Below are 20249 nucleotides of genomic sequence, written 5' to 3' on the forward strand. Positions count from 1 at the left end.
TATTCTAAGGCAGTAAATATTTAGAATTACCAGGAAATGATTTAGGACTAATAGAAAACTACAGTGACCAGCAATGAGGTATACTGGACTAACGAACTGAACAGCAAATTGTGGAGTGAGCGGTGCTTCAAATGTTTTAAAGCTTACATTAAACGTCATGAGATGCTGATAACGAATAGAACTCATGTTTTTCAGCATGTGCCCTTCATCAAAAACTGCATAATGAAGTTTCAAACGTCGAAAGAGGCTACGGTCATCTGCATTACTTATTGAGCAGCTATACCTGTTAATCGAAGCAACAAACACAATGATTGTACTCAGCCAGCAAAATGACAAAACATTCAAGTGATTTTTAGAATAGAGAAAACGGCTTTATATATGACTTTAATTTCAAGTTTGTTTCTTTTTTTTCTTGTCCATATATTGCCAATGATTATTGGACTATGAACAAAATGGGGATTATAGAACTCCACACTAACATGACAACCCGATAGATTTTCTGCTGTTGGACAGGTATCGTATTTGGGATGGTTGAGAAGCAATCTGTATACAGAAATTAAATCAAAACTTGGATCAGTGCTATTAGGTAAAATCTGCACTAAATGCTCAATATCTTACCTGTTGCAAGTCCTCACACACACTACTAGAGCGAGCACCAACTCATTTTTGTACCACCTTTAGCAATGCCAATCCCAGACAGACATTGTACTCCCTCTTGTGGCAGAGAACAATTACAGCAGAAAGAAACTTGACATTCTGCACTTAGCTTAATCTCTCAACAGGGCAAATCCTCATTCTGTACTACACTCATCTTCACAAACATTTTCATTCAACAAACTTCAATGCCTACATATACATCCATGGGGTTAGTAGGTTTTCTCCATTATTCAATAACCCAAAATGTCTGTTGCAAAGGTGTATCCATAACTTACGTAGTTACTATTACACTGAAGTCCACAAACTTATGAAGAATATCAGATCGGAGGACCTTCCGGTCTTCTAAAGATCCTAAAAACCAAAAGCATCAAATCAAAATTAAATATAATTAGTGCTTTACATGATAAAACCAAACAGCTATATTAAGCCAGTGTGTATAAAAGAATAAACTGTTCCAAAAATATAATACAAATGAATTGGGGTATACTCCTGCCACTTACTTGTTTATCATGTGGCAAAAACATATTTATTAAAATTAATGACTGATTTCTGGGATTTTGCGTGCCTGTCTGTGTTGCGCATGTTCGGTGGTGTGAGTGGACAATATGGCGCTATCGGTTTCATGATGGTGTGAAACCAGTTTGCGATCATCTGCTCAGCCTGCTGAAGGCGGGCCATGTTTCTTGCCATCGGGCATCAGGAACCTCATTGTAATACATCAACATATCATTATAAGGCCAGCATGCCGGACTCATCCCCTCCTGCTGGATCGTCCCCCCGTCAGCGGGAAAACACGCCGACGTGTTTCGCGATATGCACTTCGCTTGGGACTTCAAGGTTTGTTTGCCTACCTTTCTTTAGTCAGCACTCGCAGTCATCAGCGCCAGGCTTCACAGACAGCATCACATCACTTTTAGTGGGGCTCACACGTATGCCTCTACCTACCAGATCAGCCATATGTAGGTGGCTTTTCAATGGCTGCAGGGCAAGGTCTTGCTTGGGGAAGGGGGAGAAGTGGCCTCAGGCAAGGGAAAAGGCTGCAGGAAGAGTGTTGTACTGGGGAAGGAAGGTATCCCAGGGTGTGTGGGGGGCACATGTTGATCTGTGCAAATGGTCTCATGGAGAGTTTTCTCCGCTTCCAATTGACTCCAGTTTTTCTAGCACTCCTCGATGCCACACTCGGTCAGATGCGGCCTTGATGTCAAGGGCAGTCACTCTCACTTCACCTCTGGGGTTGAGTTCTTTGGCCCAAAATTTTGTCATGTCATTTTCATAACTAGGAGAGTATATGCTAAGCTGAAATCTAAATGTCTTAATGAAGGTACATTGGGAAAGTAGCCTTAAAAATAAATATTGCACAAAAGTGTAAAAAATGGCAAGATTGCATGTATAGGCATCAGATACAGCTGAAGTTAGCTAAAGCCACAATTGAATGTCAAAAATGCACTGGAAAAGAGCAACTGATCAGGTGGCATTCCCATGGTCAAGCCTTATAAGTTCATAGGTTCTTTTAAAGGTTCAGCATGGTGGTTAGGATTGAGTGTTTGGCTGAAATGCTAAATATCTATTTTGTATTCATTTTCACTATTGATGATAATACAGTGGTAGGTACAAATGCTTTAGATATTGACCCATTAAATCTAAATGCATAACATAAATGGTTTTAACTTGGTTTGAGGCACTGAAGATTGATCGGGTTGCTGGACCACAAATTTAACTTCAAATGCTGTAGAAAATCAGAGGGGCACTATGCGAGCCATTAATTTAGCTAACTAATAGTTCTTCGAGATCTGGACTAGTTAGAATAGACAAGAGAAAGCTTAATATGCATGGATGCTTGGACATGTGCCAAGCCCCACACATCAGCATCTAGATAGGAACAATGTAACAAGAGTAGGCCATTCAGCCCCTTGAGCTTGCTCTGCCATTTCAATTAAATTATGGCTGATCTGTATCTCAACTCTATTTACTCAGTTTTGCTCCATACCCTGTAAGTAAAGTTTTCTGTAATTCATGTTTTTAAATAGGCTTGAATTAAATAATTAAACTTGCATAATGAAATTCTAGCTATGCTAAAGACTAATGATTCAAAATACCACATGGTTCGAAATAAAATGCCTACCGGCATTAATATTTTTCACTTAAAAAGCATATTTATACTGACGTTTAGACTCAAAATGATTAATACATAGGAAAACAATGTAATAGAAGATTTGCAAATTATATGGCCAACACATTTTCTTAGAACTCCTGCACCTCAAAATGTCCCACTACACCACTGGTCCTGTCTTTCATTATGGTTCCAATTGTTCTGGTTGTGTTGCTATCAGCTCACCGTTCCAAACAGCTTTGAGGGTTTTTTTAAAAGCTGAACAAGATGAACAACTCTAACCAATGGAGCATGTCATGAAATGTCTGACTCGAGCAAAATCTAGCCCGATGTGTAAAATAGAGCTTCTTACTTAAAATTACAAGTCTGTCTCCAAGCTAATGCAGCAAAGGCATTAATTGCAAAAGTCTCAAGAGAAAGATGCATTTTTTTTGCCCTTCCTCTTCAAGTATCTATTACACTAAGATACATAACTAGTTTGAAAGTAGACCATTGCCCCTTTCCCTTGGCAATTGACGAGTTACTTAATTACATATAATATACTGGAATATTTGGCATTTCGGCTAATTTCAAATCCTATAAATTAAGTCATAGCACCACTTGTTCTTCCTTGCAAATTTCTGCTGCTCTCTTCTGTTTGATGCTTTATTGGCAAATTTCAACATAGTTTCCTCATACCACCCTCCAATTTTTCTGATTATTTCAATATGCTGCACAAAATATTTCTTACTAAGAGACAAATTAAGATTATAGTAGCAAGACATTTCAGGAAATGATGTAACTATCAATGTGCCTATATGTAAAAAAAAATGTACTGTATTTGGTTTAAAAAGTAAAACAGAAAACTTGAAATTATAAGATTGGAAGATGAGACTGTGGTACCTAATTTATGGTACTTTATTTAGAAAGTGTTTCAGTTAAATCAGAGGAGGTTGCAATCAAAAACATATACAAGCAAAAGTTTTGCAGGTCAATCCTGTTGTAATAGTTCACTCTATTAGGTTTTTTTTTAAATGGCACACAAATCTTACCATAATACAGAAGGACTTTGAGATCAGGGCACCACTGCTTAAGTTCTCGGATCCAGTTATCTGAAGAAAAATTAAATTAAGAATGTTCAGTGTATGATTGTGTTTATTTAAACTATGATTGAATCATGCATTTCTGCTCTAGGTGTTATGAAGTCATCTTATACTTAAAAAAAAAAATATTTTGACTTGCTAAGGAAAATTGTCAAAGTTTCAACAACTTAAGGCAGATCAGTGGGGAAAAATGACTGAATAGCAAAAAAGACAAGTTAATAACAGCCTTTTTTTCTGATAGGTGCCCGCTTAATTTAGTATTTTGGGTTTCAATGTTACCTAAGGTTGAGGCAGGTACAATGATGAGATGTGGTCCTTTATCTCCTTCCTGGTAAAGATAGGCAAGGAATGATATAGCTTGTACAGTTTTCCCCAAGCCCTGCGTAGATATAAGACATTATTGAAATAGAAAGAAACCACTCCTTCATATAAAAAAAAGATGTTGTCTTCTTATACGACTTTGTACATGAATCATTGAAATCTAGACCATAAATATTTACTGTGGGGAAAACATCCTCAGGGTGAAGCTATTACTAACACTGAAAACAATACTGACTTGCATTTCAAACAGCACAGTAATAAATGGAGAGAAAAAGAATCCTTTGAGAACAGAAGATTCCTTTTGCAGCTTTCAACTATAAAAAGATTTGTAAAGTAGTCAAGGAGGGACAAAAATGTTTTTTTGTAAACTATGAGTATAATGCTGATTTAATGGTTCGATTTCCATCCGTAGAGCCAAGTTTGAATCCAGTTACTTATCTCATTTTATCTTTTGAAGATTATGAAATGGGAATTATTTGAGTTTTTACAGATCAAGGCGCTGTTGAATGACAGATTATGAGTTCAGTAACACGGAAATACAGGAAACACCCCTGTGCCCCTCGTATTATTCTTCTCAATTCACAATAGGGGCAGCTTTCAAAATCTTCCAGGTTGGAAATTGGACAGGGGCTAAAAATGGTCTAAAGAACTTCTGAGTTATTAGATAATATGTCAGAGGATGCATCATCAACCAGGGTTAACAATGTAGTGGCAACCAAAATGATTGACTTGGCACAATGCTACAAAGAATCATTTTTACTTACCATTTCATCTGCTAATATACCATTCACTCGATGTTTATTCAGTAAGACCAACCAATTTAATCCAACTAGTTGATACGGTTTAAGCTCCAAACTGTAGAACACAACATAGCAAAAGGTAGGTAAGACACAGGCTTAGAAAAAAAACTCCTGCGTATGGCATACACTCCCTACAAACTACTTGACTGACTTTCTATAATGCTTTTGCTGTCACACCATTTTTGACAACACTCGTATTGTTATAAAGCTATATCCTTCATGAAAAATGCCATGGCAGATCAGTTAGTATTATAATCAATACATTAGCACATGTAAACATCGTATTTTGTTACTGATACAACACAATCTTAAAGAAAAAAAAAGTGGCCAGAGTGAGTGGCTAATGTACTGAGACTCTGGCGGGGGCTGAAGACAATGTTCAACGTTTAGCTGGAGGAAATTACAGCTCATTCAAGATTGGATGTCAGACAAGCAATCATTGCAGGGAATTACAGTTGGGTTTCATAAGATCATAAGAAAAAGAGCAGGATTAGGCCAATTGGTCCATCAAGCCTGCTCTGCCATTCAGTAAGATCATAACTAATCTGATTGTGGCCATCACTCCACTTTCCTGCCTGCCCCCATAACCCTAGACTCCTTGTAGATCAAAAATCTGTCTAACTCAGACTTGAATGTATTCAATGACCCAACCTCCACTGCTCAATGGGGAAGAGCATTCCAAAGACTAACAACCCTCTGAGAAAAGAAACTTTTCCTCATCTCCGTCTGAAATGGGAGACCCCTTATTTTGAAACTGTGCCCCCTAGTTCTAGATATCCCCATGAGTGGAAACATCCTTTCAGCATCGATCCTGTCAAGCTGCCTCGGAACCTTATTTGTTTCAATAAGATCACCTTTCATTCTTCTAAACTCCAATGAGTATAGGCCCAACCTGCTCAACCTTTCCTCATAAGACAACCCGTTCATCCCAGGAATCGGCCTAGTGAACCTTCTTTGAATTGCCTCCAATGTAGGATATCCCTCCTCAAGTAGGAGACCAAAACTGTAAACAATACTGCAGGTGCGGTCTCACCACTGTCCTATACACAGTTGTAACAAGGTTTCCTCACTTTTATACTCCAACCCCCCTTGCAATACAGGACATTTCATTTGCTTTCCTAAATACTTGCTCTACCTGCATATTAACTTTTTGTGAATCATGTACAAGTCACCCAGATCCCTTTGTACCACAAAGTTTTGCAGTCTCTCTATTTAAATATTCTGCTTTTCTATTCTTCCTGTGAATGTGGACACCCTCAAAATTTTCGATATTATGCTCCATCTGCCAAATTTTTGCCCACTCGCTTAACGTACCAATATATCTCTTTGAATACCCTTCTGCTTCCTCCTCGCAACTTGCTTTCCTACCTATGTACTGTCAGCAAATTCAGTTATAATACAGTCTATTAATGACTTGGATGAAGGGACAGAGATCATGAATAGTTGGGGCCCCCTGTATTGATCCCTGAGGCACTTCACTGGTTATAGTTTACCAAGTTGAAAATGGCCTATTTATCTGAGACAGTTTCCTGTTAATTAGCCAATCATTTCAATCCATGATGAGAAATCAACCCCAACACCACAAGCTCTTATTGTGTCGCAACCTTTTATGTGCACCTTATCAAATGATTTTTGGAAATCCAAATACACAACATCTACTGGTTCTGTTTCATCTACCCTGTAATCCATCAGCAAACACACGCAAACTGATTCCATGAATGTTGTTGCCAATGAGACATCATATTAAATGAAAAAGAGGTGTGGGACCAAGAACAGATCCTTGGGGCACTTCCAAGGCAATGGAATAGGAATACAAAGAAATGCTACTACAAGAGATGTCCCCAGCTTGCATGGATAAACAAGAGTGGAAACAAGAGTGGGTGGACAGCAGAAAGGTGCTGAAGGAGTAAAGTATGATCAACCACATCAAAGGCTGCAGATTATAGGTCATTACACAATTAGTGATTTAAAACAAATACTTGGTTTAATAAAGTAATTATTTTGTATTTATATTTGGTTATTTCTCAAACTTCAAAAGATCACCATGTACACAACAGCATAAAAATTTAACATTAGCGCTGTTTTATCTATTATTGGCACAAGAAAGGAGTTTTCATTTGACTACTTCACGAACAAAGATCTCAATTAGGCCCTTCAGTTCATTTTTATCTATGAACAAATGACTGAAAGGGTGGAATACTGTCTAAATGTGCAGATTACATTAAGTGCAGTGGTCAATGATGCTAATCAATGCGAGTTAACTGACAGAGATCAGGACAGATAATTCAGTAGATAGATATGCTAAACGGAGTTCAACACTGATACATGCAAAGCATTGAGTGCAGACAAAAATAATATATTGATTACATATTAAATGGAAGTATAGTTGAGATATATTGAAGTTATATCTGATCTTTATTTTAGTTTCCAATTAACAAAAGATGTAGAATTATTGACCTGACTCTAAAGATGAGGGGATAGTGGAAGGGAACAGAGAAAAACATGGCTTGACAGAAATCTTAAGATTTTCCCAGCTATCAACATTTTGGATTCAGAAAAGTGCCTCTATTATGATGATGATTTGAGGACAGCAGAGATAATTTGAAAGCAACAGTGTCAAAAGAAAATAAGTTACTTTTAAAACTTAAGGTGATAGAATATACAGCACAGAAACAGGCCATTTGGTCCAAATGGTCCTTGAGTAAGGATGATGGAACAGAAAACCATGGAAAAATTTAAGAAAAAAAAAAGACTAGATAAATTTGATACTAGAACTAATTGTTTTGAATCCACAGTCCTAATACACAGTAAGGAAATCATCAGAGATTTGGAGGAGTGAATGAGATGGAACATGCATTTCTCCAATACAAAACATTACCATGTTGCATTGTTTTGAACATAGCTAATTTGTCAGAAAACCCACATATTCATGTTTAACCATCTACGTTTCTGGTTAATTCAAAATTCACGACATATCATAGCAAAAGTACACATACAACCACCAGAGGGGCTCCTGGATTACATCTCAACAGAACAGGAGGGGATGTTTGCTGCCTCAAACTTCTTATTCATTACATAGAATTTACAGCACTAAAACAGGTTATTTTGCCCAATTGGTCTATACCCATGTTTATGTTCTATACGAACCTCCTCCCATCCTATGAGCATATCCTTCTATTTTTTCTCTCATATACCTTTTGAAGGGAAACTAAGTACAAGTATTTTAACTTTGATATTGGGCTTTCAAGAGTGCAAAGTCAATCAATATTATTTTGATTTATTGATGTATTTATTCTGTTTCAAAAAAGAATAAATGTTGCATTCATCAGGCTGAGAGCTATTAGTGCACTGTATGTACAAGACATGAGAGGCCTTGTTCAATGCATCACACTAACATGAGGAGGTGGAGAAAATTGCAGGAGCTAAGTTTGTGAACTCGTGGCATAAACTTTATTAGAGGTGTGGTAGATGAGGAATCACCATGAGAGAGAGGACAGAAGATAAACTATAAGCATACAGCAGAATAGCTGGTTGAACAATGAGCAGAACAGAAAGGTACCATTAAAAAGTTTAAAAAAAAAGTAAGCTTCTCCACAGAGCAAACTAAACCAACCAAAATATCCCTTTGCAAGTTGTCTCAATCACCAATAGCTTAAAGGTCAGACTGGCACTACTAGAATTATATGCACTCTTGGTACCGGACAATGAATCCTTGGCTCAGGAAGGCATTAAAAGATCAGTTCACAGATACCAAGAAATCTGCTTGGTCAGTAGCAGCACTCACATCTTTGAGTCAAAGTTGTGGATTCAGGCTCCCCTCTGAAGATTTCACCACATAATCTAGAGTAACTATCATGCAGTATCAAGGAAGCTCTGCACTGTCGAAAATGCCATTTTTCAGCTGAGACATTAAATTAAGACCATTGAGAGTGAACACAAAAGTCCCTGTTCAACACAATTCAAATGTGAGGGAATTTACCTGGTGTCCTGGCTAACATTTATCCACCAGTAAAATATTAATCTCAATGCAGCTTGTGGGACCATGTTGTGAGCAAATTGGTTGCTGTGCTTCCTACATTATAACAGTGCCTAAAGTTTAAAAGTAATCCAGTTACTAAAGTGTCTAGAATGTCCTGAGGTCATAAAAGACACTTGAAAAAATATATATAATTTCCAAAGATTTGTGTTGTCCCAGAATAAAAGTATCAAAGGAACACTTGTTTCAAACTAATTATAATCTTACTCTCTCCTACTCCACTGAACTTGATGGAATTTACCTCAAATTTCCACTCCAAGTCACATATAATCTTGACTTGGAAATATATTCCTGTTCCTTCAATAAAACCAGTTCAAAACCCTGGAACACTCTGCCTAATAGCACCATAGGTGCAATCACACCACATAGGCTGCAGCGTTTCAAGAAGGTGGTTCACTGCTGCCTTCTTAAGGGTAATTAGGTGTCGGCAATAAATGCTGGCCCTACCAGCAAAGCTCATTATATAAATGAATTTTTTTGAAAAGCACTGGTACGGAAGGTGGCATAATCAGAACATATGCAACAAAGATAGAGAAACTGGGGGAATGGAAAAGAGTCCTTAGTGAAAATGGGTGGGAGGAAGTGTAGGCAAAATACTGCAGATGTTGGAAATCTGAAACGAAAACAAAAAAATGCTGGAAAAACTCAGCAGGTCTGACAGCACCTGTGGTGGGGGGGAGAAGAGAGAGAGAGAGAAAGAGAGCGAGAGAGAACGTTTCGAGTCTGTATGACTCTTCTTCAGGTCTGAGGGGAGGTAGAGATGTAGTGAAATATATACTGATTAAGGGGGGGTGGAACCGGTGAAGCAGGATAGAAGGCCAGCGATAGGTGGAGGCAAAGGAGAGATGGCAAAAGATGTCATAAACAAAAGGTCAAAGGGTTGTTAATGGTGGTGGTACTGGCTAAATGAGGTGCTAATGGTGACATTAAAAAAGCAAAATGTGATGATGGCCGGACCAGGGTAAGCACTCTGGAAAGTGACAGATGGCCCTAGTAGGAGTGGGGTGGGACGAAAGATCGAAATTAGGCTAAAAGCTGGGGATAAAACAATGAATGAAAATGGAAATAATTTTTTTTTTAAATAATGAAAATAAGTGGGAAAAAAATTAATAAAAATGTAAAAAATAAAAATGAATATGGAAAAAAGAGGGATGAAAAAAGGGGGTGGGGATAGAGGACAGGGTTCATGGTCTGAAATTGTTGAACTCAATGTTAAGTCTGGAAGGCTGTAAAGTGCCTAATCAGAAGATGAGGTGCTGTTCCTCCAGTTTGTGTTGAGCTTCACTGGAACATTGCAGCAGGCCAAGGACGGACGTGTGGGCATGACAGCAGGATGGAATGTTGAAATGGCAAGCGACAGGAAGGTCTAGGTCATGCTTGCGGACAGACCAAAGGTGTTCCGCAAAGCTGTCACCCAGTTGGCGTTTGGTCTCTCCAATATGGAGGAGATCGTATTGGGAGCAGTGAATGCAGTAGACCAAATTCAGGGAAGTGCAAGTGAAGTGCTGCTTCACTTGAAAGGAGTGTTTGGGCCTTTGGACGGTGAGGAGGGGGGAAGTAAAGGGGCAAGTGTTGCACCTTCTGCGATTGCATGGGAAGGTGCCGTGGGAGGGGATTGAGTCTCATTTCCTCCAAATAAAAGGTGTGGCTATGGGTACCCACATGGGCCCCAGTTATGCCCATCCCTTTATGGGGTATGTGGAACATTCCTTGTTACTACTCAGGCACCCCCTCAACTCTTCTTTCAGTACATCGATGACTGTTTCGGTGCCACTTCAGTCTCTCACCTGGACCTGGAAAAATTTATCAATTTTGCATACAATTTCCACCCCTCCATCACTTTCACATGGTCCATCTCCGACACTTCACTTCCTTGACCTCTCTGTCTCAATTTCTGGCGATAGACTGTCCATCAATATTCATTACAAGCCTACCGACTCCCACAGCTACCTTGGCTACAGCTCCTCACACATTGACTCCTGTAAGGACCCCATCCCATTCTCTCAGTTCCTTCACCTCCTTCTGTTCTGATGATGCCACTTTCCAAAACAGTGCTTCGGACATGTCTTCCTTAACTGAGGTTTCCCACCCACGGTGGTTGACAGGGCCCTCAACCAGGTTCATAATACAGTAAAATAATCAAATCAGAGGGAGTACAGCTGCATTAAGTTTCAAGGAACTAAGGCAAGGTTGGATGGCCTCTACTTTAATGCCAGGAGTATTACTGGTAAAATGGATGAGTTAAGGGTGAGGATTGACATGTGGAATTGTGATGTAGTAGTCATCACTGAGACGTGATTGAGGGAGGAGCAGGATTGGCAGCTCAACATTCCGGGATATAGAATCTTCAGGCGAGACAGGGGAGGGGGTAAAAGAGGAGGCGGCATTGCATTATTAGTTAAGGAGTCAGTTACTGGAGTAAGGAGAGATGATATCTTGGAGGGGGCATCGAATGAAGCTTTGTGGGTAGAGCTTAGGAATAAAAAAGGGGCACCATATTGTTAGGTGTTTATTATAGACCGCCAGATAGTCAGCGGGAAATTGAGGAGTAAATATGTACACAATTTGCAGAGGTGTGTAAAAACAATAACAATAGGGTAATTATATTAGGTGATTTCAACTTTCCCAACATTAATTGGGACATAGTGTTAAGGGCTTGGATGGAGTGGATTTCTTGAAATGTATACAGGAGAACTTCTTAGGTCAATATGTAGAGGATCCAACAAGGGACGCGCAGTGCTGGACCTAATTCTGGGGAATGAAGCCGGACAGGTGGCTGGGGTGGTGTAGGGGAGCATTTCAGTGATAGTGACCACAACATGGTACAATTTAAGCTTGTTATTGACAAAGATATAGACAAGTTGCAAAAAAATGTTTTGGATTGGGGGAGAGTGGATTTTAGTAAAATAAGGCAGGATCTGGCCAAGGTAGACTGAGAACAGCTACTTGTGGGGAAATCTACAGAGGAGCAGTGGGGGGCATTCAAAAAGGAAATGGGGAGGGTACAGGCTCAACATGTGCCCTCTAGGGTGATAGGAAGGAGTAAGAAGCCCAGAGAACAATGGATGAGCAGAGATATTCAGCATACAATGAAAAGGGAAAGAGAGGCTTTTAGCAGGTACAAGGGGAGCAAATCAGCAGAGGCATTAGGGAAGTACAGAAAGTGCAGGGTGGAGCTTAAGAAAGCAATTAGGAGAGCAAAGAGGGGATATGAGAAAGCTCAGGCTGGTAAAAGTAGGGAAAATCCCAAGATATTCTATAGGTATATCAATGGGAAGAGGATAACCAGGGAAAGAGTAGGGCACATTAGGAACCAAGAAGGCAATCTATGGCTGGAGCCAGAGGACATCGGTAGAGTGCTGAATGAATGCTTCACATCTGTCTTCACCCAAGAGAATGAGGATGAAGGTATTGAACTCGGGGAGTGAGACTGCGAGGTTCTTAAGCAAATTGATAGCGGGAGTGACAAGGTATTGGCAGGCTTAAAAGTGGACAAATCTCCAGGTCCGGATGATGTGTGTCCCAGACTGCTGAGGGAGGCAAGGGAAGAGATCGCAGGGGCTCTGACCCAAGTTTTTAATTCCTCTCTAGCCACAGGGGAGGTGCCAGGACTGGAGAACAGCTAATGTGGTTCCGCTATTTAAGAAGGGTTGTAGAGAGAAACCAGGGAACTACAGGCCAGTCAGTTTCACGTCAGTGGTAGGGAAACTATTGGAGAAAATTCTGAAGGAGAGAATCTATCTCCACTTGGAGAGGCAAGGTTTGATCAGGGATAGCCAGCATGGCTTTGTCAGAGGGAGGTCATGCCAAACAAATTTGATTGAATTTTTTGAGGTGACTAGGTGTGTGGATGAGGGTAGTGCAGTTGATGTAGTTTATATGGATTTCAGCAAAGCCTTTGACAAGGTCCCACATGGGAGACTTATAAAGAAGGCAAATGCACATGGGATACAGGGTAATTTGATAAGGTGAATTCAAAATTGGCTTAGTTGTAGGAGATAGAGGGTGATGACAGAAGGATGCTTTAGTGACTGGATGCCAGTGTCCAGTGTCATACTGCAGGATCTGTGGTCCCCTATTATTCGTTATTTATATAAACGACATAGATGATTATGTGGGGGGGGGGGAGCATTAGTAAGTTTGTGGATGACACAAAGGTTGGCTGGGTGGTTAACAGTGAGGTTGAGTGTCTTGGGCTACAGGAAGATATAGACAGGATGGTAAAATGGGCAGATAAGTGGCAGGTGGAATTTAACCCTGAAAAGTGTGAGGTGATACACTTTGAAAGGAGTAATTTGACAAAGAAGTATTCAATGAACAGCATGACACTAGGAAGTTCTGAGGAACAATGGGACCTTGGCGTGTGTGTCCATAGATCTCTGAAGGCGGAGGGGCATGTTAGTGGGGTGGTGAAAAAGGCATATGGGACACTTGCTTTTATCAATCGAGGCATAGATTACAAAAGTAGAGCGGTGATGTTGGAGTTGTATAGAACCTTGGTGAGGCCACAGCTGGAGTACTGTGTGCAGTTCTGGTTGTCACATTAGAGGAAGGATGTGATTGCACTGGAGGGGGCGCAGAGGAGATTCACCAGGATGTTGCCCGGGATAAAACATTTAAGTTATGAAGAGAGGTTTGATATACTTGGGTTGTTTTCGTTGGAGCAGAGAAGTTTGAGGGGCAACCTGATTGAGGTGTACAAGGTTATGAGGGACATGGACAGGGTGGATAGGGAGTAGCCGTTCCCCTTAGTTGAAGGGTCAGTCACGAGGAGACATAAGTTCAAGGTGAGGGGCAGGAGGTTTAGGGGGGCGATGTGAGGAAAAACGTTTTTATTCAGAGGGCGGTGACGGTCTGGAATGCGCTGCCTGGGAGGGTGGTGGAGGCGGGTTGCCTCACATCCTTTAAAAAGTATCTGGTTGAGCACTTGCCACATCATAACATTCAAGGCTATGGGCCAAGTGCTGGTAAATGGGATTAGGTAAGTAGGTCAGGTGTTTCTCGTGTCAGTGCAGACTCAATGGGCCGAAGGGCCTCTTCTACTGTGCGATTCTGTGAAGCCTCTCATTCCCAGAACCATTCCCATAGATCTTTTCTGCCACCACCCCAGTGCTTTCATATAATTCCTAAAGTATGGCCCCCAGAATTGGACACTACTCCAGTTGAGGCCCAACCAATGTTTTATAAAAGTACATCATGACTTCCTTGCTTTTGTGTTTTCAGCCTCTATTTAGAAAGGCCAAGATCCCTTATGCCTTACTAATCGCTTTCTCAATCTGCCTTGCCACTTTCAATTATGTGTCCATATAAATTCCTAGGGCAGAGTATTGTGCTTGTCAGGCAGGCGCACGCCCAACCTGAATGAGCGTAAAATGACGCGCGATGACAGCAGTCAAGTGTTCCGAAGTCACTGCGCAATATTTCGGTTGGCAGGTGCGCACGGGAGATAACAATGCGCCCGCCGACCTATCCTAATATCTATCCTAATATAGACCTAATATCAGGCCTATTAAGGCCATTAAAGTTCTAATTAAATAAAACTTTTTGCTGCCTGTTCAACTTTACAGTTGGTGGGTAGGCAAAAAGGCCAAGCAGCCTTTGGATTTTTGTGAAACCTCATCCACGGGGCAGTATGAGGTTTCAATCAGTGATTTAAAAAAATTAAAATTTTTCAAACTAATTTCTCACATGTCCCTGCTTATGTGACAGAGTCACATAAGGGGACGTTATTAACTTTTAAATTCCTTATTTTTTATTTTCGAAATTCTTCAGCTCCCTGAGGCAGCTCCGAGCCTCGGGGAGCTTTTACGCGTGCACCTCCGCACATGCGCATACTTCTGCGTTCGCGCTGCTCCTGCCCCCACCCCAGCAGCACGCGCTTACGCTGGTTGGTCGTTAATTGGCCAGCCAGCATGAAATCGTGGTCGACGGTCCATTCCCTAGCTGATCCCAGACCCACTGGTTGTACCCGCCCGCCAACCTAAAATTTCTGCCCCCAGGTTCCTCTGCTCCTGCACCCACTTTGGAATTTTATCCTTTATTTATACTGTCTTTCCTCGTTCTTCCTGCCAAAACCTACCATTTCACACTTGACTGCATTAAATTTGGTCTGCCACGTATCCATTCATTGTACCAGCTGGAGTCCTTGTGCATCACCATCCCCCTCAGTTCATAATACTTAAACGTTTTGTATCATTAAGCCAACTTCACATTCCTGCTGCAACTGTCCCTTTTATTTCATGGGTTTCAACTTTGCAGACAAACCTAATGTTATGTCGCACTTTATCTAACACCTTTTGAAAATCCATGTGCACCACATCAACTACAACACCCCCATCAATCCTTGCTTGAACCCTGTTACATTTCTAACATTTTCTAGTTCTGATGAAAGTTAACGTTTCAGGTCAATGGCCTGTGTTTTTCTCTCCACAGATACTGCCTGACCTGCTGAGTATTGCCAGCATTTTCCGTTCTAAGGAAACGCTTAAATTTAATCTAGATGACTATTTTTGCAGTTTATATTGCCTATTAAATAGACTAAAATATTCATTTCATAATATTTAGTGTACACATTAGGGAACCTAAACAGACCCCTGCAGAACTTTACTATTCACTGTTTGCAACATTTAAATTCTTTCTATTCATGACCATCTCTTTCTGGACTGGCACACTAATTTACTGTTAATTCCACATGTAACTTCCTTAAAGCTCAGAAACTGAAGTTTGTCAAATGTCTTTTGCGTACTAGCAAATTTTTAATCAATCGATAGCTTTCATTCACAAAATTATTAATGTCCCAAAATATTTCAGTGTGACTGCCTTCCTCAAAAACTATGTTGCTCACCATTATGCCATCTATAGCTTTTACATGAATACTTTAAAAGATAACATCCTCCACTATCTAATCAAGATTAGTTTATCAACAATTTCCTGGTTTATGATTTATTATTTCTTAAATATTGGATAGCATTATCAACATATCAGTTTTCAAGTGTAGCACTTTAAAATATCAATGCCTTACACCTAACTTATAAACATGTAGGGTGCGTCTCAAATAGTCCAAGTACCTGTTGATACTTAATTACTTAATATGCTTTAGGTCCCGAATGCTTTACTGAACTCTACATATTTTTCTGCTAACTGAAGAAATCTACAGCCCAAAACTTCTGGTTCCTATTAAATGAGGAAAATATGATGCAAGAGAGACTTAAAAAAGGGCTACTTCTAACAGGCAGATATTAGTTCAATTTACAACTTGAATAAAGTTTACTTAATCTTCTTTCTACAGGTTTTGTTATGCATTCAATTATTTTTAGCAGATTATACTTTGTACTAAAATGTTGCATTTATTAAAGCCTACAAAGTATTGAGTGGAAAAGCCCACCTTTTGCTCAGAATGGCTGGCTGTTCAATGGTCCTGTGACTTCCACCATCTTCTGTTATTTCTGTCACTTGCATCTCTAACCTTTGGGAAATTTCTGCACATCTGTTCATAAGCTTAAGTACCACTTCCCGTTCCTGGATTACTATTTTGCAGTTCCATATCAAATCTTCAGACAAACCATGTGAGCGATTAAATTTTTTAAACTGAAAGAAAAGATACCTCAGTTATTGTCCACAAAAGAGTTAGCACTTTTAAATACTCTTTAAAAAGTTGAAGAAGCCGTTTTCTACATTTAGTGGATTTTACATAATAAATTAAGGATGCAAAAACATTAGGAACAAAATTACTATTTCTCCCCCTACTAATGTCACAAGTATAAGCATCATTTGCTTGGAGGCAGAAAACATGGCTGGGTGCAATTAACAGTACATCTTAGTCCTCATTTTAAGCAAAGCATGTCCTACTATCCAGTATGAGCGGGTAAATGCATATTATGTCAACTGTGGCTCTGTGGTAGCAAATCGGATTCTGAATCCAAAGTCTGTAGGTTCAAGTCCTGCTTCAGGCTTGAGTGTAAAATCCAGTTTTTCATTTCAGTTTAATTCGGATGGAACGTTGCACTGTTGCATGCAATCTTTTGGATGAAATGTTAAACCGAGGCTCTGTCTGCCATTAATTCGTCCAGAACAGGGGGTGATATCACATCTCATAGACCGCAGAACAGTTGTCTGTGAACGTTCAAGATGTAACAATTGGATGGAGCGTGAATGAAGGACAAGCGTATACAACTTTGAACTGGGACCTTGCTTCCCACTTCCTCTAATATTGGCAGGGTCTCCTCAAAAATAGAGAATGCACCTTTGCTGGCTCTCCTTCCGGAGGCATTACCTCCCCTTTGTGACAGCTGTCTCTGTTCGCATACAGCAACACCCGAACAACATTCAGGCTTGGGTTAATAAGTGGCAAGTAACAACTGTGCCACACAAGTGATTGGCAATGACCATCTCTGATAAGAGAATTCAACATCTCTCCTTGGCATTCAATGGCATTATCATGGCAAAATCCCACACCATCAACATCCTGGCAGCTTACCACGGATCAGAAACTTTACTGGGCCAGCCATATAAATACTGTGGCCACAAGAGCTCATCAGAGGTTGGGAGGTCTGCAGCGAGTGACTCCCCAAAGCCTGTCCACCATCTACAAGGCTCTAGTCAGGAGTGTGATGGAATACTCTCCACTTGCCTGCACAAGTGCATTTCCAACAGCATTTAAGAAGCTTGACACCATTCAGGACAAAGCAGCCTGCTCAATCGCACCCCATTAAACATTCAATCTTTCCACCACTGGAGCCAAGTGGACCAATCTTCTTGTAATTTGGCCTTTTGTCCCACATCCCGGGTCTGGTCTTTCCGGGATGCATTTTGTCCCGGACTACTACTTCTGCTGGAGGCTTCGTTTCTACACATGCATCGGGCCCGGCACCTATGTGGTTTGAGTTTGAGGTCGGTGATGTCCTGCAGGTGACCGGAGAAGCAGGGTTGTGAGCAAGCAGAATCAATGTGTGCGGCTATGGGTCCCCCCTCCCCCTTCCTGCTCTCAACTGCTCGCCAGAACTGCACACTACGACTCTTCTCCCAGCGGCCTGCTCTCAAGCTCAGTTCCCCCACTGCTCTCTCAGGCTAACCAGCAGCACCCCCCATGCCAAAGTGTCCCATAATCTATTCCTCAAGAGTTGGTCACCCTGATTGGCACAACGTGGCAGTGTTGGAGCATACTGCAGCAATTTGCCAAGGCTCCTTCACAGCATCTTTTGAACCCCTGACCAGTTATAAAAACAAAGGCAGCAGAGGCATGGGAACACTACCATCACCTGCAAGCTCCTTTCCAAGTAACAGGCTATCTATTGTAAATATTGCCATTCCTTTCCTGTTGCTGGGTCAAAAATCTGGAACGCTCTTCCTAACAGCACAGTGGGTGCACCTACACAATACATATTGATGTGGTTCAAGAAGGTGGCTCACAATTACCTTCTCAAGAGCAATTAGGGATGGGCAATAAATGCTGACCTTGCTAGCAACTCTCATCTCATGAATAACAAAAAAAATTGCTGCCTTATCCTAGGAGGAGGAATGAGTAGTTGACATTGATGGCACAAACTATCCTGCTGATTATTGATATTGGAAGGTTAAAAACACAAGTGCTGTTTATGGAAGGAACTGGTAGTGGTGTGCCTTGTACAGACTTCTACTGAAGAGGGCAGTGCTGGGAAGGAAGTTCACAGTGCAACCTAATGGGGAGTGGAAAAAATAGTGAAAGTACCTGTGGGTAGGGGACAACTGTTCATACCAGTAATAACTGCTGCAGTACACAGATGAGGTGGTAATGGAGACACTGCCCTCCACAATATTGGTAAAGCTACTGGCTTCTCTGAACTCCTGTTCTTTATAGAGCACTTCTTTCATTCACTTGAGCATCCTTCTGACAAGCTTTCCAACTGGCTTAGCCCTTTGGCTGAACAAACATCCATTTCATAGGAACAAGAGGTCCTCCCAGGCTTCAGCAATATTTCAAAAGTTCCTCTTCAACATAGAAAATAGGAGTAGACCATTCAGCCCTTCGAGCCATTCAATATGATCATGGCTGATCTGCTATCTCAATGCCATACTCCTGCTCTCTCCCCATACCCCTTGACTCCTTTAGTGTCTAGAATTTAACTCCTCCTCGAATATATGCAGTGACTTGGCCTCCACAGCCTTCTGCGGTAGAGAATTCCACAGATGCACGGCCCGAGTGTAGAAATTTCTCCTTATTTCAGTCCTAAATGGCCTACACCATATCCGGAGACTGTGACCGCTTGTTCCACACCGTCCAGCCAGAGGAAACATCATTCCTGCATCCAGTCTGTCCAGCCCTGTCTGGATTTTGTACGGTTTAATGAGATCCCCTCTCATTCTTCTAAACTCCTGTGAATACAGGCCTAGTCAATCCAATTTCGCTTCATCCAACAATCCTGCCATCGCAGGAATCAGTCTGGTGAACCTTTGCTGCACTCCCTCTATGGCAATTATATCCTTTCTTAGGTAAGGAGACCAAAACTGCACACAGTACTCTAGGTGTGGTCTCACCAAGGCCCTGTACAGCTGCAGTAAGACATCCTTGCTCCAGTAATCAAATCCTCTTGCAAGGAAGGCCAACAACCATTTGCCTTCCTAACTGCTTGCTGTACCTGCATGTTTGCTTTCGGTAATGGATATACAAGGGCACCCAGGTCCTAAATCAACATTTCCCAATCTATCACTATTTAAATAATACTCGGCATTCTGTTTTTCCTACTGAAGTGGGTAACTTCACACTTATTCACCTTATACTGCATCTGTCATGCATTTGCCCACTCGCTCAACTTGTCTAAATAGTCTTGAAGCCTCTTAACATCCTCCTCACCACTCACATTCTCACCTAGTTTTGTGTCAGCAGCAAACTTTGGAAATATTACATGGTTCCCTCATCTAAATCATTGACATATATTGTGAATAGCTGGGGCCAAGTACTGATCCCTGCAGTACTCCACTAGTCACAGCCTGCCAGTCCAAAAAAAAGAGACCAGTTATTCCTACTTTGTTTCTTATCTACTAGCCAATTCTTAATCCATGCCAATATATCCCCAATCCCATGAGGAGAGAAAGAGAGAGAGAGAGAGAGAGAACACATTGTACATAGAAATGCACACATACAAACATTCACAATTGATGTAACAAGAAAGCTGCTAATAACTAAACCTTTTTTTACATAGGAATACAAGTACAAACAAATTCAGGAACACACTATAATCTGACGATACAGAATCCAGACTAAACCC

At 40.8% G+C, this 20249-nt stretch overlaps 1 protein-coding gene across 2 annotated transcripts in view; it reads right to left on the reverse strand.

Annotated features, from left to right (window-relative positions):
- The window catches only part of LOC144698770 (SWI/SNF-related matrix-associated actin-dependent regulator of chromatin subfamily A containing DEAD/H box 1-like), a 97470-nt gene that overhangs the window by 19855 nt on the left and 57366 nt on the right, over positions 1 to 20249 (reverse strand). For both annotated transcript variants that reach the window (XR_013580551.1, XM_078570517.1), the window contains exons 9-14: positions 16391 to 16593; positions 4935 to 5025; positions 4129 to 4228; positions 3799 to 3858; positions 933 to 1008; positions 148 to 283 (exon numbers count right to left, since the gene is read on the reverse strand). Coding sequence is in view for 1 of the 2 variants with exons in the window: in XM_078570517.1 (XP_078426643.1) it covers positions 148 to 283; positions 933 to 1008; positions 3799 to 3858; positions 4129 to 4228; positions 4935 to 5025; positions 16391 to 16593 (666 nt within the window). In the remaining variant the exon portion in view is untranslated. The remainder of the gene's footprint in view (positions 1 to 147; positions 284 to 932; positions 1009 to 3798; positions 3859 to 4128; positions 4229 to 4934; positions 5026 to 16390; positions 16594 to 20249) is intronic.

This window comes from Cetorhinus maximus, chromosome 1, assembly GCF_964194155.1.
Source record: "Cetorhinus maximus chromosome 1, sCetMax3.hap1.1, whole genome shotgun sequence".
Classification (NCBI taxonomy): domain Eukaryota; kingdom Metazoa; phylum Chordata; class Chondrichthyes; order Lamniformes; family Cetorhinidae; genus Cetorhinus; species Cetorhinus maximus.